This window comes from Sebastes umbrosus, chromosome 7 (genome assembly GCF_015220745.1).
Source record: "Sebastes umbrosus isolate fSebUmb1 chromosome 7, fSebUmb1.pri, whole genome shotgun sequence".
Classification (NCBI taxonomy): Eukaryota; Metazoa; Chordata; class Actinopteri; order Perciformes; family Sebastidae; genus Sebastes; species Sebastes umbrosus.
Window position 1 is genome coordinate 16,575,897 of NC_051275.1, and position 27,905 is coordinate 16,603,801.

General features: G+C 43.3%; 1 protein-coding gene across 2 annotated transcripts; it reads left to right on the plus strand.

The window, feature by feature from the left end:
* Positions 1-37: 37 nt before the first annotated feature.
* Positions 38-27,388, plus strand: qpctla (glutaminyl-peptide cyclotransferase-like a). Of its 2 annotated transcripts, XM_037774690.1 has the most exons (8): positions 38-138; positions 21,208-21,574; positions 24,220-24,366; positions 24,447-24,740; positions 25,842-26,000; positions 26,358-26,457; positions 26,590-26,706; positions 26,803-27,388. In XM_037774690.1, the coding sequence occupies exons 2-8, from the start codon at positions 21,356-21,358 to the stop codon at positions 26,946-26,948; spliced, it is 1,182 nt and encodes a 393-aa protein (XP_037630618.1). In that variant the 5' UTR covers positions 38-138; positions 21,208-21,355; the 3' UTR covers positions 26,949-27,388. The 2 variants fall into 2 exon arrangements, with proteins under 2 accessions (XP_037630618.1, XP_037630617.1); XM_037774689.1 differs by lacking the exon at positions 38-138 and having other exon boundaries at positions 20,875-21,574.
* Positions 27,389-27,905: the final 517 nt, after the last annotated feature.

Here is a 27,905-nt window from a genome sequence, read left to right on the forward strand (position 1 = left end):
GAGACTGACGGGGCTTTCTGACCAATCAGCAGCCAGGGAGCCAGTGACGTCACGTCTGCGGACCAATCACAACAGTTTAGAATGTCAGCCTCCGTTTCCGGTCATTGTCTTTGAATGAAAATCTGGCGGGAGATAGAAGTAGGTCATATAACAGGTTTTCTTACATGTTGATTCAAGCTCACTGATTATCATAAATACACAAGAATATAGCCAGTATTTCTGGAATTGAATATAAATACACCCCCAGGGGAATGTAGGACAGATAATAATGCACTATACTCATTTTTAAACAGTCTCTTCTGTACTATATTCACTTTTTAACAGTCTCTTCTGCACTATATTCACTTGTTTTAACAGTCTCTTCTGCACTATATTCACTTTTTAACAGTCTCTTCTGCACTATATTCACTTTTTAACAGTCTCTTCTGCACTATATTCACTTTTTAACAGTTTCTCCTGCACTATATTCACTTTTTGAATAGTCCTGTATCACAGCTGTTACCCTGCACTATATTCAGTTTTAACAGTTTTCTTCATCTCCTTGTATTTTTATATCTGGTATATTTTTACTAACTTTTTTACTGCCTTTTTACTTACATGTTTTTGCACTATGGAACTGTGATGCTGGAAACTTGAATTTCCCTCGGGATCAATAAAGTTACTATCTATCTATCTATCTATCTATCTATCTATCTATTAACCTGCAAGCTAAAGCTAAAATGATGCAATCTGGTTGTAAGAAAAGAAAAAAAAAATTGTATTTGTTACATCATCTGCAGATGTTAGTACATGTTAATCATACCAACACGTTGAATAGAGGTTCCTGAAGAATATTAGAAAGATAGGGTGAACAATACTGTAGGTCTAAAGATTAGCTTGACAGTGAATGTAAAATAGAGGCTGTTGTTTTATAATAATAATATAATATAATCTGAATCATGTAGGTCAGTGTATCTTTTGGCCATTTGATTTTCCTTTCACAAACGGATATTAAAAAACAAAAAAGTTGTGGTTATTTGATTTTTGTTTAAAATACAAAAATGTACATTGAAATACAAGACGTTTTTTCGGGGTCAAAAAGGGGATGAACTTAACTTTAAAAAAAAGCGGGTTGATTTTCATTTTCTATTTCTAAAAACAGAAACGAAAAAACGCCCCGTTTTTTTTCATATTCTGCGACCGGAAGTTGCCATTTACAAAGTAAGAGCGTATGAGGACGGTGATGTGACATGTCTTCTTCCCTGACAGGGGCGTGTCCAGACATCCTTTATAGGGGTGGCACCAGTGGGGCACTGACTTATGCAGGGGTGGCATGAAGTGTGAGCAGGAGCGCCTGCGCACAGACATATACTCTCACGTATGCACGCACACACACACACACACACACAAGAAAATACACACCCACACCCAGGTGTCGGCATAGCATTAATTTACCATTTTTGTCTCCACAACCCATATCTACTTCACTTACTAACACTGCAAGCAAGAATAGACCTACTAGTCACAACATTCAGGAAAAGACAACATACAAATGTGATTGAAAACTACCATACTTTATTCTAACCTCAAAACAACCTTCCAAGGTATGATATACAGTACATACAAAAAAAGACAATGCACTTTCTGTATAAAGTGCACTGTATAAAGTGCCAACAAAATTACAATAAATAAGCCTGTTTGGGCAAAACATTTACTTGACAAAACGTGTCACATGTGCCACAGTGTAGTAAGTTACTGTAGTATTCTCAGCAACAGAGAAACCTGAACTCCCAGGTATAAACAAAAGTCACATCCCTCCTCACATACCAGCAAATCTTGTTTTAACATTGTAAAGTGAACTGTTAAATAATGCCAAAATAATTTGTAAATTCCCAAAGTAGGTTACATACAAAAGAAAATCCTTATTCTAAAACAGTCACTTTATAAAGTGCCAACAAAATTGAAATAAATAAGACTCTTTGGGCAAAATATTTACTCGACAAAACTGTGCAAAACTTTACATGTGCAACAATGTAAATGGTTGGAGGTACAGACCGTGTAGAATATTTTATCAACAGAGATAGCTGACCTTACCAGAGCTTATGTGTGCATAAAAAAAGCTTACATCACAAATCTTGTTTCAACACCGATTTGTTACAGTAATAATGCTACAAAATAACCTGTGACTCCAAAAGCCAACATAAGAAAACAATGCACATTAAAACACACAGTCACTCTCCACCTATAAAGTGCAAACATATTTAAAATACATACGCCTCTTTGAACAAATTATTTAACCAAACAAATTATAAACTTTACATGTGCTACAGTGTTGGTTACTCTAGTATTACCATTCAAGAGACCCAATCTGTTTTGACAGTTCCTTCCTTCCTTGCTTCCTTCCTCCCTCCCTTCTTCCTGTCCTTCTCTCTTTCTTTCCTCCCTCTGTCCTTCCTCTGTTCTTCATTCCGTCCTTCCTCCCTCCCTTCTTCCTTCCTTGACCTGAGGAAAACGGAGGGTTAAAACAGTGCAATTCGCCTGTTCTTGTGTTTGCTTGCAAACACTTTGATAAAATCATCCATGTTAACGGTCTGGGTATCATCGGATATATTATATACCGTTAACGGTCTGGGTATCATCGGATATTCCGTTTTTCCTTTGGAATTCAGAAAGGAAAAAACGTTTTTTTATTTTTTCGTTTTAAACCAAAAACCAGGAAACGGCCGTTTTCCCGTTTTTCGTTTCTGAATCAAAAAATGAAAAACGAACCCAAACCGGGCCGTTTGTTTGTTTTTGCGAATTCCTTTTTTCATTATTCGTTTTGAATTGAAGAACAGGAGTCACGTGGGTTTTTCGTTTTTTCGTTTTAAACCACAAACGAAAAACGGAATCACGTGGTGCTCTGTTTGTTTTTTGTTTCCAAACGAAAAACGAAAAAAACAAATTAAAAAAACGATCCGATTTAGTTTCTTCAAGTTTCTTTCTGTTATTTTCTGTTTTGAATCGAAGAGCGGAGAACGGCAGTCACGTGACCAGGAAGTGAAGGCAAACATGTCAAAATAAAAGCCAAGAAGATAGTTTGGTCATTCTATAAAAGTGTAACATTATTTAAGCACAGGATCAAAGTAACAGTAGAAGATAAATAGGCTAAATAAATACACAAATAAATACATACATAGATATTTTTGTTTTGTTCTTTTCATTAACACATGAATGTCTTTTATCCAAAAAGTGTGTGATAAATTACAGGGAGGGTCTCTACAGATGTTATACAACAGGGAGGGTCTCTACAGATGTTAAACAGAACTCTCACATAATTGACACTTTTCTCTCTCACACCCTTACTATGGGCTGTTTCTTTATGTCGGCAGGTGAGAAGCACTATGTGGCTACTCCTTTCAACACACCTGACACTTCCACCTGATCCTTTTACTCCATTAGGAAGGCTGTAGCCGAGTAGTTCTACATCATGATAATGCTGATTTTTCAACAAGCGATTATGACATTAATGCCAGCTAGACAGAATAAAGCTCTGTCTGTCATGACAATAGTACTGGACTGAAGGCCACTTCATCAAAATCATGGAAATTCACAATAATTAGGCCTGTGCTAAAAAAGCCGACGCAAGTAAGCCAAATGATCTGTGGCCTATCGCAATAACCTCCATATTGTGTAAAACCATGGAACGAGTTCTTGCCAGCCACCTGACCAGCACAGTGCTAGATCTGCTCCAGTTCGCTTAAATAAGAGCGACAGAGTCCCAGACGACGCTGTGCTGACTCTGCTTAACACAGTCACAAAACACCTGATGCATCCTAAAGGTTATACCAGAGCTTTATACGCGGATTTTAGCTCAGCTTTTAACTCAATGAAGACGCATATTCTCCTGAAAAGGCTCCTTGATCTCAACATCAACACAGGGTTAGTTGTGTGGATCAGAGAGAACATATCAGACGTGCTGCCCACAAGGCTGTGTTCTTTCCCCTGTGCTATTCTCTCTTTTTACTAATGAATTTATGATCAATGAGAAACATTTTAGACTGTTTAAGTATGCGGATGACATGGCCTTAGTTGACCTTTTACAGGAAACAGGCCCACTAGGTGAAGCTGCCTATCTGGCCCACACTACAGCCCTTCAGACACGGTGTCACACTAGCCAGCTAGAAATCAATGTGGCTGAGAAGAAAGAATTAATCATGTGCTGCACAAAACAACATCTGATCACAGAGCTAGTTTCACTTGATGGCCAACATGTTGAAACTGTGGGACACTTTAAATACCTCGGTACAGTCCTGGACACCCAGGTGAGCTTCTCTGTAAATACAGAGTATATTTTCAAGAGATGCTCACAGAGACCTTTATCTTCTAAGGAAACTCAGTGGCCTCGGTGTCAGCCGGCAGATTTTAGAATTAGTGTACAAAACTATTGTTGAGAGGGTTTTAACCTTTAACCTTCCTGCCTGGTACGGTCACCTACACTGTAGATAGAAGAATAAACTGTCTAGGATTGTGTCAATGGCAGGCAAAATAGTTGGTAAACCCCAAAAGCCCTTGACTCAACTTTTTACAGAAAGGACGAGGAAGAAGGCGAGGAGTATCCTGGCAGATAGCTCCCATCCTCTCTGCAGCCAGTCGGGAGGAGCTATAGAGCCCCTCTGGCAACTAAACATGTGTTTAAAAAGTCTTTCATCCCAAATGCCATCAATATTCTAAACTCAACACAGTGACTGAGCAGATCTGAGCCACAGACACTGACATGAACTGTTTTAATGTGTAACATAACCTGTCTTTGTTTTTTACTAACTGCTGTCTGGTTTTTAATGTCTGTTGTTTTCTGTGTTTTGTGAGCCGAAGACAAATTTCCAGCCTGGTGAACAATAAAGTTTGATTGTATTGTATTGATCAGATCATATTGAAGGGCCGTCAGCTTTACAATTTAGTTTGGAGGGAGATTCGGTATCAGTGAAGTCAGTGCATTTTATGAGTAGGCCTTCTGTGACATTACCCACCGTAGGGGTCAGAGGTCACCACTCCTCAATCCCCAAGGATTTTCTTTTCAGTCAAATTTTCAATTTTGACGCATTTATAGATGAAAAGTCAAGTCAATAAACATGGTCAATGATAGATAAGTATGGTTGATCAGCATGTTTGCCAACCTTCAGACATCATAGTGTAATATGATGATTAATCAGCCTGAGTTCACTAAAAAACTGAAATCACTAACTTTCTGTATTCTGTTTGGTGGTTTATGATGCTTTTCAATCATTTCTAGCCTATTTGGTATAATATGTAATTTTACTTAATTTGTTCGACATCATGATAATGCAGATTTTTCAACCAGTGGTTATGACATTAATGCTAGCTAGACAGAATAAAGCTCTGTCTGTCATGACAATAGAACTGTACTGAAGGCCTTTCCTTTACTCGGGTGACTCTTTACAGCCGTCTGAAAACAGCAGGTATCTGTTAAATCTACAGTATCTGGAGTGATGAAGTGGCCTTCAGTACAGTACTATTGTCATGACAGACAGAGCTTTATTCTGTCTAGCTGGCATTAATGTCATAATCGCTTGTTGAAAAATCAGCATTATCATGATGTAGAACTACTCGGCTACAGCCTTCCTAATGGAGTAAAAGGATCAGGTGGAAGTGTCAGGTGTGTTGAAAGGAGTAGCCACATAGTGCTTCTCACCTGCCGACATAAAGAAACAGCCCATAGTAAGGGTGTGAGAGAGAAAAGTGTCAATTATGTGAGAGTTCTGTTTAACATCTGTAGAGACCCTCCCTGTTGTATAACATCTGTAGAGACCCTCCCTGTAATTTATCACACACTTTTTGGATAAAAGACATTCATGTGTTAATGAAAAGAACAAAAAAAAAATATCTATGTATGTATTTATTTGTGTATTTATTTAGCCTATTTATCTTCTACTGTTACTTTGATCCTGTGCTTAAATAATGTTACACTTTTATAGAATGACCAAACTATCTTCTTGGCTTTTATTTTGACATGTTTGCCTTCACTTCCTGGTCACGTGACTGCCGTTCTCCGCTCTTCGATTCAAAACAGAAAATAACAGAAAGAAACTTGAAGAAACTAAATCGGATCGTTTTTTTAATTTGTTTTTTTCGTTTTTCGTTTGGAAACAAAAAACAAACAGAGCACCACGTGATTCCGTTTTTCGTTTGTGGTTTAAAACGAAAAAACGAAAAACCCACGTGACTTCCGTTCTTCAATTCAAAACGAATAATGAAAAAAGGAATTCGCAAAAACAAACAAACGGCCCGGTTTGGGTTCGTTTTTCATTTTTTGATTCAGAAACGAAAAACGGGAAAACGGCCGTTTCCTGGTTTTTGGTTTAAAACGAAAAAATAAAAAAACGTTTTTTCCTTTCTGAATTCCAAAGGAAAAACGGAATATCCGATGATACCCAGACCGTTAACGGTATATAATATATCCGATGATACCCAGACCCGCGGAGGCAGTGGTACTAGATTATTTTTTTATTATTATTTAGCAAAGTGAACAGGTAAAACCTAAAGGAGGTAAGATGCCAGCTGCTGTAAAACCAAAGCCTATTGAAGGAGGCTAAGACACGGGCGGACACGGGTCTTGTATTGGGTATAACACATGCGCAGTGTAATTGGAGCTGCGGTCGTGCGTTGCGATCGGCTCAATTTCGGCGAGTGCAGAGCAGATATTACTGCGCATGTGCGGTACCCCGAAGGCGCGTTGATTAAGTGTGACCCAACCTCCTTCAATAGGCCTTGTGTAAAAACACCAAACATCATCAGGTAGAGATAAACATGTTTGCCACTGTTAGCTAGCTAACGTTCTCGGATGCAGTGAGACAAAATGGATCGGTTTTTAAAGCGAAAAAGTGATGTGGGAGACAACCCTGCGCCAGTAAAAGCTCCGAAGCGTGTGGTGAGGAAATATGACCCTGAATACATTAAATTTGGATTCGTAATGGCAGTCATTGATGCTGAGCCCAAGGCACAATGTGTTGAATGTGGTGAAATCTTGTCAAATGAGGCGCTAAAACCATCGAAGCTCCAGAGACACTTAAACACAAAGCACCCAGGATGTGTCGAGAAGCCAAAAGAATATTTCCTAAGGAAAAGAGACGGGCTTCAGGCACAACAGAAAGTCATCACAACATTAACAACTCAGTCAAAAGCCACTTTGAAAGCTAGCTACATGGTTGCTGCTCGTGTAGCTCGTAGCAAGAAACCCTTTACGATTGCAGAGGAGCTTATTTTGCCAAGCGCTGTGGATATGTGCCGAGAGTTACTGAGGGAAGCCGCTGCAACCAAAATTCAGTCAATACCCCTCTCCAATGACACCGTGAGCAGAAGAATTATTGACATGAGTGATGACATCGAATGCCAACTTGTGGAAGGAATAAAGGCAAGCCCATACTTTGCCATACAGCTGCACGAGTCGACTGACGTTAGCAATGCCGCTTTATTGTTAGTTTTTGTAAGATACTGCAAGGACAGTAATCTTCACGAGGATCTATTGTTTTGCAAGGAGCTTCCAACAAGAACAACGGCAGATAATGTAATACGCTGCCTTGATGATTACTTCACCGAAAAAGGTCTTGATTGGAAATACTGTACAGGTGTTTGCACAGACGGCGCTGCATCAATGACGGGAAGACATCGTGGTGTTGTCAAACAGATCCAGGAGAGGGCGCCAGACGCCAAGTGGACGCACTGTTTCTTACATCGGGAAAGTCTAGCTACAAAGCAGATGTCACCAGAACTGCATGAAGTCATGAACGTGGCTGTGAAAACTGTTAACTATATTAAGAAAAATGCACTCAACTCAAGGTGTTTTGCTGCTTTCTGTGAAAGACTTGATGCAGATCATTTGCAGCTGTTGTACCACAGTGAAGTAAGGTGGCTTTCAAGGGGACATGTGCTTATAGCCTTTTTGAACTGAGAGAAGAAGTGCACACATTTCTGGAAGAGCAGCACTCCCCTCTTGCTGAGCATTACACTGATGGTAACTTTTGTGCAAAACTGGCCTACTTATCAGATATATTTGACCAGTTAAATCAGCTCAATATATCAATGCAAGGCAGAAACAGCACAGTGTTTTTGGTTTCAGACAAAATTGAGGGCTTCAAGAAAAAACTTATTCTGTGGAACAGAAGAGTCAAGGAGGGACGATTTGACGTGTTTTCACTCCTAAGTGAAACTTTGGAAGCCACTCCTCATGTCAACATATCCAGTGTTATAACCCAGCATTTGACTCAGTTGTCAGGAAAGTTTACAGACTACTTCCCAGAAGATGCACGAGATGGAAACCTTTGGATTTTGGACCCTTTCTCTGTGGATCCTGCTTCAGAAGACATAGCTCTCTCCACTGTGTTGGAAAATGAACTGATGGAACTATCAGCAGACAGCAGCCTGAAGCTTCAGCTCACACAAGTGGACCTTGCTTCATTCTGGATACTGGCTGCCAGTCAATATCCCTCTCTGTCAAAACGGGCAATCAAATTTCTGTTGCCTTTCATCCATCCATCTTCAACCGCTTATCCGGGATCGGGTCGCGGGGGCAACAGCTCCAGCATGGGACCCCAAACTTCCCTTTCCCGGGCCACATTAACCAGCTCTGACTGGGGGATCCCGAGGCGTTCCCAGGCCAGAGTAGAGATATAATCTCTCCACCTAGTCCTGGGTCTTCCCCGTGGTCTCCTCCCAGCTGGTCGTGCCTGGAACACCTCCCAAGGGAGGCGCCCAGGAGGCATCCGTGCTAGATGCCCGAACCACCTCAACTGGCTCCTTTCGACGCAAAGGAGCAAGGACTCTACTCCGAGTCCCTCACGGATGACTGAGCTTCTTACCCTATCTCTAAGGGAGACGCCAGCCACCCTCCTGAGGAAACCCATTTCGGCCGCTTGCACCCGCGACCTCGTTCTTTCGGTCATGACCCAACCCTCATGACCATAGGTGAGAGTAGGAACGAAGATTGAACGGTAGAGCGAGAGCTTTGCCTTCTGGCTCAGCTCTCTTTTCGTCACAACGGTGCGGTAAAGCGAATGCAATACCGCCCCTGCTGCTCCGATTCTCCGACCAATCTCACGTTCCATCGTCCCCTCACTCGCGAACAAGACCCCGAGATACTTAAACTCCTTCACTTGGGGTAAGGACTCATACCCTACCCGGAGTAGGCAATCCACCGGTTTCCTGCTGAGAACCATGGCCTCAGATTTAGAGGTGCTGATTCTCATCCCGACTGCGTCACACTCGGCTGCGAACCGATCCAGTGAGTGCTGGAGGTCGCAGACCGATGATGCCAACAGGACCACATCATCTGCAAAAAGCAGCGATGAGATCCTCAGCACACCGATCTGCAAACCCTCCTCCACCCGACTACGCCTCGATATCCTGTCCATGAATATCACGAACAGGATTGGTGACAAAGCGCAGCCCTGGCGGAGGCCAACCCCCACCGGAAACGAGTCCGACTTACTGCCGAGGATCCGAACACAGCTCTCGCTTTGGGCGTACAGGGATTGGATGGCCCTGAGAAGTGCCCCCCTCACCCCATACTCCCGCAGCACCCCCCACAGTATCTCCCGGGGGACCCGGTCATATGCCTTCTCCAAGTCCACAAAACACATGTAGACTGGATGGGCATACTCCCAGGCCCCCTCCAGGATCCTTGCGAGAGTGAAGAGCTGGTCCGTTGTTCCACGGCCAGGACGGAATCCGCATTGTTCCTCTTCGATCTGAGGTTCGACTATCGGCCGAACCCTCCTTTCCAGCACCTTGGAGTAGACTTTACCAGGGAGGCTGAGCAGTGTGATACCCCTGTAATTGGCACACACTCTCTGGTCCCCCTTTTTGAAAAGGGGAACCACCACCCCGGTCTGCCACTCCTTAGGCACTGCCACCGACTTCCACGCAGTGTTGAAGAGACGTGTCATCCAAGACAGCCCCTCCCCACCCAGAGCCTTCAGCATTTCTGGGCGGATCTCATCAATCCCCGGGGCTTTGCCACTGTGGAGTTGTTTGACTACCTCAGTGACTTCCACCAGGGTAATTGATGATGGTCCCCCATCAGCTTCCAGCTCTGCCTCTACCATAGAGGGCGTATTGGTCGGATTCAGAAGTTCCTCAAAGTGCTCCTTCCACCGCCCGATTACCTCCTCAGTTGAGGTCAACAGTGTCCCATCCTTACTGTACACAGCTTGGATGGTTCCCCGTTTCCCCCTCCTAAGGTGCCGGATGGTTTTCCAGAAGCACTTTGGTGCCGACCGAAAGTCCTTCTCCATGGCTGCTCCGAACTCCTCCCACACCCGCTGCTTTGCCTCCGTCACGGCAGTGGCTGCTGCTCTTCGGGCCCGTCGGTACCCTGCAACTGCCTCCGGAGACCTCCGAGATAACATATCCCGGAAGGCCTCCTTCTTCAGTCGGACGGCTTCCCTGACCACCGGTGTCCACCACGGTGTTCGAGGGTTGCCGCCCCTTGAGGCACCTAAGACCTTAAAACCACAGCTCACCGCCGCAGCTTCAGCAATGGAAGCTTTGAACATCGTCCACTCGGGTTCAATGCCCCCAACCTCCACAGGGATGCCAGAAAAGCTCCGCCGGAGGTGTGAGTTGAAGATCTCTCGGACAGGGGCCTCCTCCAGACGTTCCCAGTTCACCCTCACTACGCGTTTGGGCTTACCAGGTCTGTCCAGAGTCTTCCCCCACCCTCTGACCCAACTCACCACCAGATGGTGATCAGTTGACAGCTCCGCCCCTCTCTTCACCCGAGTGTCCAAAACATGCGGCCTCAGATCAGATGATACGATTACAAAATCGATCATCGACCTTCGGCCTAGGGTGCTCTGGTACCACGTACACTTATGAGCATCCTTATGTTCGAACATGGTGTTCGTTATGGACAATCCATGACTAGCACAGAAGTCCAACAACAAACGACCACTCGGGTTTAGATCAGGGAGGCCGTTCCTCCCAATCACGCCACTCCAGGTGTCTCCATCGTTGCCCACGTGCGCGTTGAAGTCTCCCAGGAGAACTATGGAGTCCCCTACTGGAGCCCCATACAGGACTCCATTCAGGGTCTCCAAGAAGGCCGAATACTCCGAACTGCTGTTTGGTGCATACGCACAAACAACAGTTAGAGTTTTCCCCCCCATAACCCGAAGGCGTAGGGAGGCGACCCTCTCGTCCACCGGGGTAAACTCCAACGTAGCGGCACTCAGCCGGGGATTTGTGAGTATCCCCACACCCGCCCGGCGCCTCACACCATGGGCAACTCCAGAGAAGAATAGAGTCCAACCCCTATCCAAGAGTATGGTTCCAGAACCGAGGCTGTGCGTAGAGGTAAGCCCTACCAGATCCAACTGATAGCGCTCCACCTCCCGCACAAGCTCCGGCTCCTTCCCCCACAGAGAGGTGACGTTCCACGTCCCCAGAGCCAGCCTCTGCCGCCCGGGTCCAGTCCGTCGAGGTCCCTGGCCTTCACTGCCACCCGTGTGGCAGCGCACCCGACCCAAGCGGTTCTTCCCGCAGGTGGTGAGCCCACAGGATGGAGAGGAGGGGGGTGCCACGTTCCTTTTTCGGGGTATCCCCGGCCGGGCTCCGTGGCAAGCCCGGCCACCAGACGCTCGTTGACGGGCCCTCCGTCTGGGCCTGGCTCCAGACGTGGGCCCCGGGCTTCCTCCGGGCCGGGTAACTCCTCCTCTGCCTCGTGTCGTCATTGGGTTTTTTTGTGAACCATTCTTAGTCCGGCCCCTCACCTAAGACCAATTTGCCATGGGAGACCCTACCAGGAGCACGAGGCTCCAGACAACACAGCCCTCAGGGTCATAGGGACACACAAACCTCTCCACCACGTTAAGGTGATGGTTATGGTGATGGTTCCTTTCACCCCCACCTATTTATGTGAGTCAGGGTTTTCCATTGTGACTGTCACAAAATCAAAGGCAAGGAACAAACTGAAAGCAACTTTGAATGCTACTCTGCGTGTCAGCCTCTCACCCATCCCACCACGACTTGATCTCATTATTTCCCAGAGGCAAGCCCAAGTGTCTCACTGAGGGTAAGCAGAATATGTATTTTGGTCATTACAGCTGACAGTGGCACAACACATATCTACAGCCCAGTTTATTATTTGTTGTATAAACATGTTAGGTTTTTTACTCATTTATTTGGGAAGGTGTGCCTCGGAAATGTTTTGACAATCAGAAGTGTGCCTTCAGTTGCAAAAGGTTGAGAACCCCTGGCTTAGATAGACTGACTGTAGAAAAACAGTTTGTTTCACCTGTAGTTCACCTGCTCAAACTTCTTCTTCTTCGCGCCTTTTTTTTTGCAGGCTACATACTACTTTAGCGCATCTCTGCCTCTCAGGTTTGAGAAGGAACTGCAACTCTAAACAAGAGTGCAGTTTACATTCAGTGCCGTGGCCCGCCTCTGACTGGGCATATAGCCAATCATATTTTAAGATATTGGAGTGGCACTTGGGGTGGCCGATCAGATTTCAGGGGTGGGCTGTGCCACCCAAGGCCACTCCCTGAACACGCCAGTGACCAGTGGGTCACGCCTAAGCATTGGCATTACGCACCAGTCTCTGCGCACAAGTTGATAACAACTGGGGAGATTTCACTTGTAACCTGCAGACTTCAGTTCTCTCTCTCTCTTCAACACACCTGTGACTCGAGATTTGAGAAATGGCAGGTAAGACTTCAGGGTTTAAATGCGCGTTACAAGTAACCATACCACTTTACCACCATGCGTAAATCTACGTGTTGTTAAATCCATTTAGATGTAAAAGATAATATGATGGCTTTCACAATTTCAATCTACAAGCTTTTTGTATAAGATAAACTTTTGTTAAAATGACAAAGTGATATGTTTTACATTACTTTCATAGCTGGCTCAATGTCTGTCCAGTGTTTTGTTCGGAACAAGTTGGCAAACTATAAAGTGAAGTAAGTGTAACCCACGTGCTGGAGCCTCTCTGCACACCCTGGGACTCTGGGTTGTGTTTATAGTTGTGTTATGGGGTGTGGTGCAGATTAAGGGAAACACCGGCACAGTCTTTCTGATTGTGGTTGAGACCGGGAGCACTTTATTTGTCCACAACATCTGCTGTCATCTCACTTGTTCGTCCACAACCTTACGAAGCAATAAAGAAAAGTAAACGGGAAAAAGATGGCGTCCCCACCTAACTGCATTTTTGAACTAAGGTGTACTGTAAGGGACAAACATGCCTATTGCTCAATTCGGGATGGGAATTACAGCGCACCAGCGACACCTGGTGGCTGATTTAGGCTACTGCCTTACATAAGGAAACCGTGGTTGTAGCTGGGAGTGGCTTCTTCTCTACACTGTGTGAGGAGGAAGGGCAATAAGCTTTTACTCACAGTTTAGTCTCTTATGGTAGTGGAGCTCAACTACTAGAAAGCATATGGAAATATTCAAAACATATAGATGTATGGTAATACTTCACAACAAGGGTACATACACATGGTAAAGCAGCAGTGGGTAGAATCACTGCAAATCTGATTTAAAAGTTATTTTTATAAAGCGGTCGCTATATCCTGACAGTAGTGCATGAGACAGGAAATCTGAAAAAAATTATGTGCCTCTGTGTCCTCCGGTGCTCCTAATGACATCTGCAAGATTTCACAGACCGGAGGAAAACAACCAATCAGAGCATAGCTGGAGCCTTGCCGTCTCTGAGCAGCTGTCAATCACTCATGTACTTTGATCAAAATGAGAAAGTTTGTGACCCGGCAGCCATGTTGAGATCAGTTGAGGAAATACAAAGCACAGCCCATCAGCCGGAACATTTTTTTTACAGCTAAACAGTACACTACAAGATGTTTCTGAAAACATTTTACATGAGAAATAGGCATTACAGTAACAGAATAGTTTGCGAGTGATTGACAGCTGACTCCGTTGAATAAACAGCCAATAGGAACGCTCTCTCTCTCTGAAATGACCTATGATTGGCCAAAGTCTCCCGTCACGGGCTAAATTTTTTAAAGCGTGAAAACAGAGCCATGAGGAGGAGCAGCAAGTATCTCTCAGAGCACTTGAATTACCATCTGCTGCAAAGTTATTATCTCATTTTTGCCCAATGATGCCCAAAAATATTCTGCCTACTGCAGGTTTAAGTAATGTACAATGCAGGAAGTATCATGAATTCCTGTAACTCACTATTTAGAAATGTGAAACTAATATATGCTTAGTTAACACTTAATGGATTATCAACTAATCATTTCTAGTTGCTAAAACCTTTTTATACACTCAGTTGCCAGTTAATTTGGTACACCTAGCTAAAACTAATGCAGTCTACAGTCCTGCAATAAATCAAACTTCATTAATGGTGCTGTTGAATTGTATTGCCTTATACTCACAGGTGTCTCTATTTTTTGTCCTACCCATTTATATCAATGAGGGTATGCTACATAACATATATTTTTAATGTCTTATTCAATGTTTGTACCTCTGTTGAAATAAAACATTTGAGTTGTGTGATTTATATTGCCTCTTCTAGAAAAGGAGCTTTTCAAAGTGAGGAGGATGTTTGTGGAAAGGGCGACGGAAGAACTGCTTATGCAGCTCCTGGACGACCTTTTAGACGATGGTGTCTTGAATGATGGCCAGAAAGACTGGATACTTGCGGTCAACGTTGGCAGAGCAAACATAGCTCGCGGACTCAATGACACGGTGAGGAGGAAAGGAGAAAAAGCCAGCAGGAAGATGATCGCTCACCTTCACAGCAGAGACCCGATGCTTTACTCTGAACTGGGTCTGACCTGTGGTGAACCTGCTCAGCCAGGTAAGCTGACATATTTCACCAATATTCTTCTTTTTTTAATTCAAACTAATATTATATTTTGACACTGTCATGAATACAGGTTTATACGCAAAGAGAAGTACATTGTTTTGAATAGAAATGTTTTGCTGTTCCCACCTGCAGAGCCACAGATGAAACAGGAATGGTCCACCAAGGAATTCTGGGAGAAGAAACTGAATGATAGCGATGTTAGTCATACATACTGGCCATATAAAGAGTATAAAGTTAGTTCCTGTACATCTCCGTTTTCCTCACCTCGATAGAAAGGTGTTGTTTAACAAGTAACCATCTGATCTCACCAACCACCTCAACGCCACCCTGTCTGCCTCCCTCAATTCACTGGCCCCCCTGAGAACCAAAACTGTTTCATTCAACACCTCCTCCCCCTGGTTCACACCCCACCTCAGAAAACTCAAACAGACCAGCCGCCAATTTGAACGCCTCTGGAGAAAATCATCACTCACTGTTCACCTCAAAGCCTACAAATCTCACCTCATCACCTACAAAGATGCCATCACTGCTGCCAAATCTGACTACTTCTCCACCATCATCAATGACCCCACCCGTAACCCCCGAACCCTCTTCTCCACTGTCAACACTCTCCTCAAGCCTCGTGCCAACACCCTCTCTGACCCCTCACCCGATCTATGTAACTCATTCCTTCAGTTCTTCAGCGACAAAATCACCACCATCAACAACTCACTGCTCCCCGTGTTTGACCCAGCAGCAACCACACCGACCCCTTTTCTCTCCATCCCTCTGGACCCCCTGACCCCTCCCCCCCAGCACCGCCTCTCCCGGTTCGACCCTGTTGACTCAGCAACCATTGCCAAACTCATCAGCACATCCAAACCCACCACCTGCTCCCTGGACCCCCTCCCCACCCCCCTGCTGAAGTCCTGCCTCCCTGTCCTATGCCCCTACCTCACCGACCTCTTCAACTCCTCACTGTCCCATGGAACTGTCCCCATAGCTTTCAAAACTGCTGCTGTCACCCCCACACTCAAGAAACCTGGTCTGGACCCCTCCTGTCTCAATCACTACCGCCCTATCTCCAACCTCCCCTTCCTCTCCAAAACCCTCGAACGCCTCGTCTCCACCCAGCTCCAATCCCACCTGCATTCCAACAACCTGCTTGAACCCCTCCAATCTGGCTTTCGCCCCCTCCACAGCACAGAAACTGCACTCCTCCAAGTCCTCAATAACCTCCTCACCTCTGCTGACACCGGAGCCCTCAACATCCTCATCCTCCTGGACCTGAGTGCAGCCTTCGATACCGTGAGTCACAACATTCTTCTCACCAGACTCCAAGACATCGGTATCGAAGGTACTGCACTCAGCTGGCTCCAGTCATACCTCACCAACAGATCTCACTTCATCTCCCTTCACAACAACTCCTCTGCCACATCCACAGTCACACATGGTGTCCCCCAAGGCTCTGTACTCGGTCCACTCCTGTTCATAATCTACTTATTCCCCCTCGGTCAGATCCTACGCCACTTCAACCTGGACTTCCACTGCTATGCTGACGACACTCAGATCTATCTCAGCACCAACACCCCTCACAACCCACCGCTCTCCCACATCAACTCCTGCCTCTCTGCAATTAAAGCCTGGATGCAACAGAACTTTCTAAAACTCAACAGCGACAAAACACAACTCCTCCTCATCGGCTCCAAATCCACCCTCACCAAAACCAACAACCTCACACTCAACATCGATGGCACTTCTGTTTCCCCCTCCCCCCAGGCACGTAACCTTGGCGTGATCTTCGACTCCACCCTCTCCCTTGAGCCCCACATCCGCCAACTGGTCAAAATATCCTTCTTCCACCTTCGCAATATCGCAAAAATCCGTCCGTCCCTCACACCCCCTACAGCAGAGAAACTCATCCACGCCTTCATCTCCTCCCGCCTTGACTATTGCAACTCACTCCTCTATGGCATCAGCAACACCTCCATAAATAAATTACAACTGGTCCAGAATGCAGCTGCCCGACTCCTCACCCACACCAAATCATGGCATCATATCACCCCAGTCCTGAAAGACCTTCACTGGCTCCCCGTCTCCCACCGGATCTCCTACAAAATCCTGACCCTCACCTACAAAGCCCTCCACCAACTTGCACCCCCCTATCTCTCTGAACTCCTCTCCCTCTACCAACCTCAACGGTCCCTCAGATCCACCTCGGCTGGCTTACTCTCCACCCCCACGTCCAAACTCCGCAGCTTTGGGGACAGAGCATTCTCCAGGGCAGCTCCCAAGCTCTGGAACTCACTCCCCAATCTCATCAGAGACTCCGATTCCCTCACCACATTCCAGTCCCGCCTCAAAACACATCTTTTCTCATCTGCTTACCCGTAGCCCCCTCCTTCCCCCTACCCATCAGTCCATGTGTATGTATGTGATTGTTCCTGTGTATGTCGCTTTTTGTCGTTCGTCTCCTGTCTGTCTGTCTCACACCGTTTTCCCCCCGACTATGTTAAAGCGTCTTTGAGATTAATATAAAGCGCTATATAAATCCAATATATTATTATTATTATTATTATTAAGTAGTAAAATATAGTTTTCTTAATAAAGTCTACAATGTGTATATTTCCAGATATAAGGTACATTTTCCTAATACTTTTTTTCTTCAAATTTGTTTTTCAAAAACAAGAAATTAAATATCTGGAGCATCTGGTTGTGAATAAACTTGTGGAGTTGAGGGTGATTGCTCCTCTCCACCTGGAGGCTCAGACTCATGCCCAGGAACATCAGGCAGAGCTTGACTTCTGCCTGCAAGTCAAAAAGCTGGAGATGGAGCTTTACTTTCAGAAAGAGACTCTCACTGCAGAGGCAGCTTCTGCGTCAGCTGATTCACCCTCAATGCTTGATAGTTCATCACATAGCGCTTTTGATATTAGTAAACATATCGCTTTAGTCCCACATTTCCGAGAAACTGAAGTGTATTCTTACTTCAGCGCCTTTGAGCGCATTGCTCTGGCTCTTAAGTGGCCTTCTGATATGTGGTCCTTACTGTTACAATGTAGGTTATATGGTAAAGCCCAAGAGGTAGTGTCAGCGCTCCCTCTTGAGGATAGTAAAGATTACGACACTGTGAAAGCCGCAATTCTGCGCGCCTATGAATTGGTGCCAGAGGCTTATAGGCAAAAATTTAGAGCCCACAAAATGTCTGCCACCCAAACTTATGTGGAGTTTGCGAGGGATAAGGGAAGTCTGTTTGACAAATGGTGTTCCGCTTCAAAATGTGATGATTTTTCTGCCCTTCGTGAGTTGATGTTATTAGAAGAGTTTAAAAATTGTTTGCCTGAGCGCATGGTTGTGTACTTAAATGAACAGAAGGTAAAATCTCTATCTGCTGCAGCTGTTATGGCTGATGAGTATGTGCTTACTCACAAGGTTACGGTCACTCCTCCTGATAAACCTCGTTTCGTTCCCGCTGCTTCTCTTGATAGCTGGCCAAGCCTAGTTCCTCCCGTGCGTAAAGAGGAAAGAGAGTGTTTCTATTGCCACCAAGCAGGGCACGTTATTGCGAACTGTTTACTGTTAAAACGTAAAGAGCAGCAGCAGTCATCTCCAGGTGACCAACATTCAAAAGGTGTAGGATTGATTACATCCAGATCAGGTAAAAGTCCCGCGGAGAGCTCTGACCCCGGTTTCAAACCGTTCATTTTTGAGGGTTTTGTGTCACTAACTGGCGAACCAGATGAGCAGCGTACTGTACGGATTTTACGCGACACAGCTTGTTCCCAAACTGTCATCCTAGCCAGAGTGTTGCCTTTTTCAGATCAGTCTGCCTGTGGCCACAGTACTGCATTAAGTGGTATTGAAATGGGTTGTGTCTCGCGGCCCCTGCACCATGTGTACGTGCGCTCTAAATTAATCTGTGGTCGTTTCCCTGTTGCTGTCTGTCCGACGTTGCCAATCAGTGGCATAGCCATGTTAATTGGGAACGATATTGCTGGGTGTGAAGTAACTCATACCCCAGATCCTGACATTTTAGCACAGCCCAAGTTGGTGCCGTTGTGCGTAAGTACGCCCGCTCAGTCTCGTGCAGAATCCAGTCCTCTGAAGACAGGTGATTGTTTGTATTGTTGTATGTTGCTGTGCGGCGCTCTCCCTGTGCTCTTTTCTTTTGGTGCGCTCTGCTGTCCCTTCGCTCCGAGATGACGTCATGTCTAGGGGATCCCCTTCAGGGCCATGCCTCCGGACCGCCCTCAGGTGGATGCCCTTAGTTTCCCGCCGTTTGTGGTCCTGCCTCTGACGCGTCCCACCTGGTTATCCAATCACCAGCCGGCTGTGCCGCGTGGAAAGATTTAAAGGCCAGCTGTGACTAAACCAAGGCGGGCAGTGATTACTATTGATCTGTCCCGTGCCTCTCGATTGTTAAGAATTGTTAACCAGAGTGTTGTGTATAAGTCCTACTGGAGTCAGTGGACTTTAGATTGATAGTGAATGTTAACTAGTTGAGGTACTCGTTTTGTTTATATTTCATTGTGCATTGAGTTAGTTGTGTAATTTGTCTGATTGTTAGGATTGTGCAGGGCTAGGGTGTGTACCTTTGTTGTCTCCTTTTCGGCCACCCGAAACCCTCGTTTTCAGTTATTATAATTCAATCCAGTGTATGTTTATGTTGCTTTAATATCAACCACCACAAATAAACAAGTGATTGTCTGATAACATCGGCTATATGTTATTTCCTTTACCCCTACACCAACTCCGGGTTGTAACGTAAATGGGGGCTATTTTAAAAGATTAAAACATTAAACATTAAAAGAGTGTGTCTCAGGGAATCCCTGAGACACACTCTTTTAATGTTTCAAAAAACTACTTACTGATCCATGTCCATCACCTTCAGTTACACACAGCAGCACCATGCTTCTTTTTCTTTCATATAGCACCGTCCTCATACAAGCTCTTACTTTGTAAATGGCAACTTCCGGTCGCAGAATATGAAAAAACGGGGCGTTTTTTTCGTGTGGACAAGTGGACAGTCAGAAACAAGTAGTATTTACATACAATGAAAAGCGTAAGAAAAATAAATTGTCAAACACTTGATGGCTTGATTTACATGTTCGAAAAGGAGTGAGAAGAAGTATAAACTTATTTAATCCCACCCCTTCTCCATAAATCAATTATTAATTATTAACCAGCTTCCTTATTGAGCCATACATATACTCTAATTAAATTTTCCTAAATTTGTCTAACTATAATTATAATTATTTATAATTATTTTAACTATAATTATTACCTGTAATATGTGTCATACAGAAATATAAATTAATTACTGATATAATTATCCTTATCAAAATATAAATTTGTTATCACTCCAGAATACCAATTCATTACTTATAATATAACTTAATCACAATACAAATTCATTACTTATAATATAACTTAATCACAATACCATTTCATTATTTATAATATAACTTAATCACAATACCATTTCATTACTTATAATATAACTTAATCACAATACCATTTCATTACTTATAATATAACTTAATCACAATACCATTTCATTAATTATAATATAACTTAATCACAATACCATTTCATTATTTATAATATAACTTAATCACAATACCATTTCATTACTTATAATATAACTTAATCACAATACCATTTCATTAATTATAATATAACTTAATCACAATACCATTTCATTACTTATAATATAACTTAATCACAATACCAATTCATTACTTATAATATAACTTAATCACAATACCAATTCATTGCTTATAATATAACTTAATCATAATACCAATTCATTACTTATAATATAACTTAATCACAATACCAATTCATTGCTTATAATATAACTTAATCACAATACCATTTCATTAATTATAATATAACTTAATCACAATACCAATTCATTACTTACATATTTATCTTAATCATATTGACTAGTTGTTATCTTTTCTTATATGTGCAAATTATTATCTATAATATACAATGTAACTGGAGCTGCAGTTCCTCCTCTCGGTCACTAGGAGGCGACAGCTCATCACAAAGCTGTTTGCACAACCACAATATAACCTTAGAAGAAGTCACGCCATTTGACTGTGAGACAGCCACCAGCCACCAACATGTCCTGTAATGACAAGACGTTAAATTAGTACATTTTTAACTGGACTACTGCACCAGAAGAGTCAGGACAATTTGCTAACTTTACATGTCCTCTCCTGCAGCTTTTTTGTGGATGAAAATGAGTTTAAAGCAACAGTAAATAGTTGCTGCTGCATGCATCCTGGATTAATTTGATTAAAGCAGCCCTAAAATATAATAATGCATTCAAAAGACAGAGCTGCATTGAAGATTGGGATCACAAAGGACCAACTCTGGGATGTGAAAGATGTCTCATTGTGTTGAAACTGTTGCAGATGTGATCACTGGACTGACAGACCCAGACAGCCTGCTGCAGCTCAGAGACAGCCTGCACTTCCTGTGTGAGTCTCCATCCTACTACATGCTCCACAAGTCTGTTTGGACACGTAGCTGTTAGGAGGACTGCCTGCTCGACGCTCAGTCATGTCCAGGTCCAGTCGGAGGTACAAGCCTCTGCAGCAGCAGCTGAGCTCCGGCTCTCTGCCCGGCTGTGACCGGCTGAGGATGCCCCGGGCCCGGGTGCTGCTGCTCTGCCTCTTCGGGGTCCTGGTGCTGGCCGTGGTGCTGGGAGTCTACCTGTCCAACGACACCACAGAGGGACATGTGAACCGCATGCCCACTGCAGATCTGACCAAAGACAGGGTAAGAGGAATAATAATGCACACATAATGCATTTAAACACAAACTTTACCTGTCTGTTGTTGTTGTTGTGGGACCTCAAAGAAGTGTTCACTGAAATATAATACAGCCACAACCAGATTGTGTTGCATTTCTGTTATAACATCTCATAGTAACCAGATATGAGACGTGTTAGTAGCTGAACTATATATGTGAACTATGAGTTTTAGGTTCCACTTTGTTTATATTGAATAAAAGAGAGAATAGACCTGTTTAACCAGTAACTTAAAACTGGAGCTGATCACATGTCTACTGGTACAACTGGTGGATTAATTGATTGTAAGGCAGAAAAATCAATTGACGAATCATGTAAGTATTTATAAAAATAAAAATGCCAAATATTGTCTAGTTCCAGCTGTGACATGTTGCTGCTTTTTTTTTTCTCATGTGATAATAAATAGTATTTATTTTTTTAATTTTAATTTTAATTTATTTTTTTAACTTCTTTTTTAGAATAGGGAAATAATGAAACAAACAATAGAATAGGTAAATAATGAAACAAACAATAGAATAGGGAAATAATGAAACAAACAATAGAATAGGGAAATAATGAAACAAACAATAGAATAGGTAAATAATGAAACATAAACGATAAAATAGGTAAATAATAAAACATAAATGATAAAATAGGTAAATAATGAAACATAAATGATAGAATAGGTAAATAATGAAACATAAACAGTAGAATTATTAAACAAATATTTCCTTTCATCAGGTACAGTCGTACAGCACAATCACATGTTTTGACATAACATAGCAAGGTCAAGTGTCCTTAGGAGGTAGTCCATGAGCTTCGGCATCACCACAATGTCCATACATTGTTCCATTAAGTAGGGATGAGTAATATTTGTTTGTCCATAGGCCCAGAGAATACATAGATGTACAGGGCGGAAAAATAACATGTTTATTTATACTTATATTAGGTGAGAAGAAAATAATAAAAATAAATAATAATAATAAATAGTATTTAAATACCCCCTCCAGAAATGTTTTAATGTGTCTGATGTGTTTTTTTTCCAAACAAAAAAAGGAATAATAATAATAATAATAATGCTTTTATTTATAGAGCACTTTTCAAGCCATACACAAAGTGCTTTCCAAGGAAATTCACAACATAAACGATAGAAAAGGTAACTAGCTGTTGGAGGCAATGTGGAACCTCAATGGCTGATCATTTCCATATTTTTTGGGCATGCCCTAAAATACAACCATATTGGCAAGAGGTGGCAAGTGAGATCCATAAAATAATGGGAATAAAAATAAAAAGTACTCATTCATTACACTATAATTGGGAAAAATTACAGGAATTGTTTTACACAAAGATAAATATTTAATAAAGATTATCTTGGCAAGTAGTAAGAAAGCCATGACTCGAAAGTGGATGCAGACTGATCCTCCAACATTAGACCAATGGCGGGGTATTGTAAATTAAATACATTGTATGGAAAGACTCACATTTATTTTAAGGCTTGAATTGGAAAAAAGTATTACTGGGAAAAAAAGATTGTGTATTTACACCGTTGATTGTAGTGTGACACCGTATATTAAGATGTATTTACAAAAATGAACTGTGATCTGACATTGTAACATCCATGATGACCTCATGTTCTTTGTTCTCAAATTAAAAGAGTTTGGAAAAAAAAGAAAAGGTAAATAATGAAACATAAACAGTAGATTTGGTAAATAATGAAACAAACAATAGAATAGGAATGAATATGCAAATATTGTTGATTTCAAAAGTTTACTGCTGGATACAAGATGCTTCTCAGTGTGTGTGCACTAGAGGTTTCCACATCACACTTGTGTTTGTTGCATATTGTACCCTGATTACCTTTAAAACAAATAGTGATGATGACACAATGCACGTGTTAAACTCACATTTAGGGTGAAAGAAACTTTCCCCTTTCAGCAGATGATTGTGAAAGTGTCAAGTTCTGCAATCTGCACATATAAGTACATTCTGGGTCAAAAGCATCGCATGTGAAGTAAAAATGAGCAAAAATGAGCAAAACACTTTTTTGACTGGATGGGGAAGTGTCGGCCAGACAGAACAAGCATTCTGATACCATCATCTTGAACGCTTGGTAATTGTGATGTTTACCTTTCACTGTTTTCTATAATTTTATTCACAAAACAATTCATCAAGAAAAATAACCGGCTGAGTAACTGACAATGAAAGTAATCGTTGAACAGGGATGTCTTGTGTTTTATGTTGTTCGTCTGTCCCACACTTTTCATTAAATTTGATTTATATGGTCCCAGATCACAAATTTGCATCAAAGGGCTTTAGACCCTCAAATCGGGTAAGGAAAACGGCAAACAAAATTAAACTTTTTATGGGAAAATAATAGGAAGAAAGTTCAGGAAGAGCATCAGAGGAGATTTGCCGTATTTACCAAAAACAGTGGACAGAAATGACAATTATAATGACAACTTTTAAAACCTTCCCTTTATGACAACGACCTGGATGAGGACAGATTTCCATTCTCTGTGCTGTTGTTACACTTTGCTGCCTAACTTTTTGATCACAGAAGACATTGTTTTTCTTGCTTTTTCTCTTCCGTCATTTGTGTTTTAATCATTATTAATCTTGTCTTCCATCCACACAGTTGTCCCACAAACCCAGCAAGTGCTCTCCGGCTCAAATCCGCCGTCTGGCCTCTCAGGTGGACGGTACCCGCCTGTGGGAGACCCACCTGAGGCCTATTCTAATAGAGAGGCTCCCAGGGACACAAGGCAACCTGGCTGTACAGCAGGTGTGCACATATTTATAGTTTCCTCCTATTTACACATTCTCCTCGCTCCTCTTTAATCCGCCCTCTCTGCTCTGCTTCAGCACATCACCTCCACTCTGTCTTCGCTGTCTGCTGGCTGGGCCGTAGACTTGGACGCCTTCCAGTCTTCAACCCCTCGTGGCCAGGTCACCTTCACCAACATCGTCGCCACTCTGGATCCTTCGGCCCCTCGCAGGCTGCTCCTGACCTGTCACTACGACTCCAAGGCTCTGCCTCCAGACCCCCGGGCCCCAGAGAAGGTGTTTCTGGGGGCCAGTGACTCGGCAGTGCCCTGTGCTATGATCCTGGAGCTTGTCACCTCTCTGGATGCCCAGCTTCTATCATTCAAACAGCAGGTATGTGCTCAGTTGGGTTTTGTTTAGGGCTGTCAATCGCTTCAAATATTGAATTGCAATTAATCGCACCACTGTCCATAGTTAATCGCGATTAATCGCAAATGAGTCGCACATTTTTGATCTGTTCAAAGATTTGTCAAGTATTTAATACTCTAATCAACATGGGAGTGGACAAATATGCTTGCTTTATGCAAATGTATGTATATATTTATTACTGGAAATCAATTAAAAACACAAAACAATGACAAATATTGTCCAGAAACCCTCACAGGTACTGCATTTAGCATAAAAAATATGCTCTAATCATAACATGGCTAACTCAAGTCCAACAGGCAACAACAGCTGTCAGTGTGTCAGTGTGCTGACTTGACTATGACCCAAACTGCATGTGATTATCATAAAGTGGGCATGTCTGTAAAGGGGGGACTCGTGGGTACCCATAGAACCCATTTTCATTCACATATCTGGAGGTCAGAGGTCAAGGGACCCCTTTTGAAAATGGTCATGCCAGTTTTTCATAGCCAAAATTTAGCGCAAGTTTGGATTATTATTATATATTGGATTATATTAAACCTCCTTCACGACAAGCTAGTATGACATGGTTGGTACCAATGGATTCCTTTGGTTTTCTTCACTCTAGCTTTAAAACTGAGCCCGCTACAACGCAAGTAGCGTTAATAATAATTAACTCATAAGAAATGAGTGACGGTAAAACGAATTTACATTAACGCACTATTATCGCGTTGACTTTGACAGCCCCAGTTTTGTTACATGTGTGTTGACATCCTGGCAATTTGCAGTGGTGACACTTACGACATAGGCAGTAAATGTTGACAGATTAGTTTCCTATTTCCTGTGATCCTTCCTGTGACAAAGAGAAAAGGAGATGCTGACAAGATTCTTCTTCTTATACTCTCATTTCGTCCCGCCGTGCCTGCAGTATAGGATAGAAAATGCTGACTCCAGCTCCTTGTTTTCTTTGCAGCAGTCATCTGTAAATAGCAGTATCCCTCCAGAGGCTGTGATTAATGTAGTTACTGTAAGAATACACACTGCGACATCACTGCAGAAACGGGCCTCTGCTTCCTTTTTCCCTCCTAGAAACTCCCCGTCACTCTTCAGCTTGTGTTTTTTGATGGGGAGGAGTCATTTGAGGAGTGGACCGCCACGGACTCGCTGTACGGCTCCCGTCACATGGCCGAGCGGATGGCCAACACGCCTCACCCTGCGGGCTCCACGCACACCATGCTTCAGGCTGTGGTGAGGAAAACAGAAATACACGTCCTTCATGGTCATCCTCACATCCTGATCCAGACACACTCTAAATTATGTATGAGCAGTTTGTATTTAGCAGACACAGCTCATTATTAACTTATAAACAATAGCAGCAGGTCTGTCATGTCTGTATAGACTGACCCTTTTACTAAATATAAGAATTTTAAATTTAATTTAAATGGAACAGCCCAAATCTAGTCAGGATCTCTAACGTCACCCCTCCTGTCATGTAACATAACACTAATGTTTTTATGTGTTTTTTTTTTATATCTCAGCAACGTGTCCTGCACTAGGATTAGAAGGAAACTCAATATTCAGTAGCCATTTTGACTTTCTCTCCAGGACCTCTTTGTGCTGCTAGACCTGCTCGGCGGTCCTGATCCACTGATTGCAAATCACTTTGATAATACGGCGCGCTGGTTTGACCGTCTGATCGCTGCAGGTAAGCACCGGCTCTAACGTTTCATGAATATTTAAAATCCCCTCTCTGTTGTGTATCCTAACTATGCCCTGGTGCCCCCCCCCCCCCCCCCCCCCCCCCCCCCCCCCCCCCCCCCCCCCCCCGCTCCATCAGAGAAGAGACTCCATCGACAGGGTCTCTTGACGTCTCACCCCTCTGAGCAGACGTATTTTAGGAAGGATGTGTACCTCGGACCTGTGCAGGACGACCACATCCCCTTCCTTCACAAAGGTGGGTGATAACTGCTGGAGATTTGTCGTATAACACATGCTGTCAGTCATCATCACTGTCTTTCCCTTTCCTCCCTCCCCCTCTCCACACACACAGGCGTCCCTGTGCTACACGTCATCGCCACTCCCTTCCCACAGTTCTGGCACACACTGGACGACACAGAGGAGAACATGCACCGTCCCACTGTGGTGAACCTGACCAAGATCATGGCTGTGTTTCTGGCAGAATATCTAGGCTTCTGAACACAAAACACTGACAGATATTTGTGGTGGCACTTACTGTATTACCCCATACTGGAGTGTTAGTGCTGTTTGTCACACTGATGACAAATAATTGCTAAATGACCAGCAATAAATTGGACCCAAATGCACAAGAGACAAACTTGAAATTAACTAAACTGTTCCGTTATCAGTGTACTGGGATACCAGCTAAAACTTTACCAAAGACTTGGCCCTGCTGGACTGACCAGACTCCTTGGTTTCATGTGAGGGATGAGTTGGAGACGCTTGTCCAAATGTCTGGGCCATCGTCTGGGTATGTGATGTAGATAGAAAGAGTCTTAATTAATTAATTCTTGGATCATGGTACTGGAGGAACAGTTGGGAAAGTTGAGTCTGTGAATTCAAAGGCACTTGCTTCATTCCTGTGAAAAAATAAATCAAAGCCTTAAAGGTGCAGTGTGTAGGATTTGGCGGCATCTAGTGCTGTGGTTGCAGATTGCAACCAACTGAGTACCCCTCCGCTCACTCCTCCCTTTACAAGACTGCGGTAACGTAACCGTGGTAACGCCGTTCGCTTCGCTCAGAGGCCGTTCTTACCATAATAACACTACTTTAGGAGCAACGTAAGTCAGATGGCGGCTGGCGGTAGCACGGTTTTGCACTCTGCGGCTCACGTTACAGCAGTTTCACAAACGCGTCGGAGAGCTACGGTGACGTTCAGGTAATGTAAAGACGCGAAAGTCTCTCTCTAGAGCCAGTGTTTAGTTTGTCCGTTCTGGGCTACTGTAGAAACATGGTGGACTCTGTGAAGAGGACCCGCTGGCTCATTCTGAGCTAACGAAAACAACGATTCTTGGTTTTATACATGAAAATAAAACATCCATTTCTGCTAATAGATGCCTCAAAATGCTACACACTGTTCCTTTAACATTTATTTCCTCCATTAATACGATTGAGATGCACTAATGTCTTCTTAAA

Coding starts and splice junctions, on each gene's coding strand:
- qpctla (XM_037774690.1), top strand. CDS start 21,356: ATGTCCAGGTCCAGTCGGAGGTACAAGCCTCTGCAGCAGCAGCTGAGC. Junction 26,001..26,357: donor ACACCATGCTTCAGGCTGTG/GTGAGGAAAACA, acceptor CTTTCTCTCCAG/GACCTCTTTGTGCTGCTAGA. Junction 26,707..26,802: donor CATCCCCTTCCTTCACAAAG/GTGGGTGATAAC, acceptor CCACACACACAG/GCGTCCCTGTGCTACACGTC.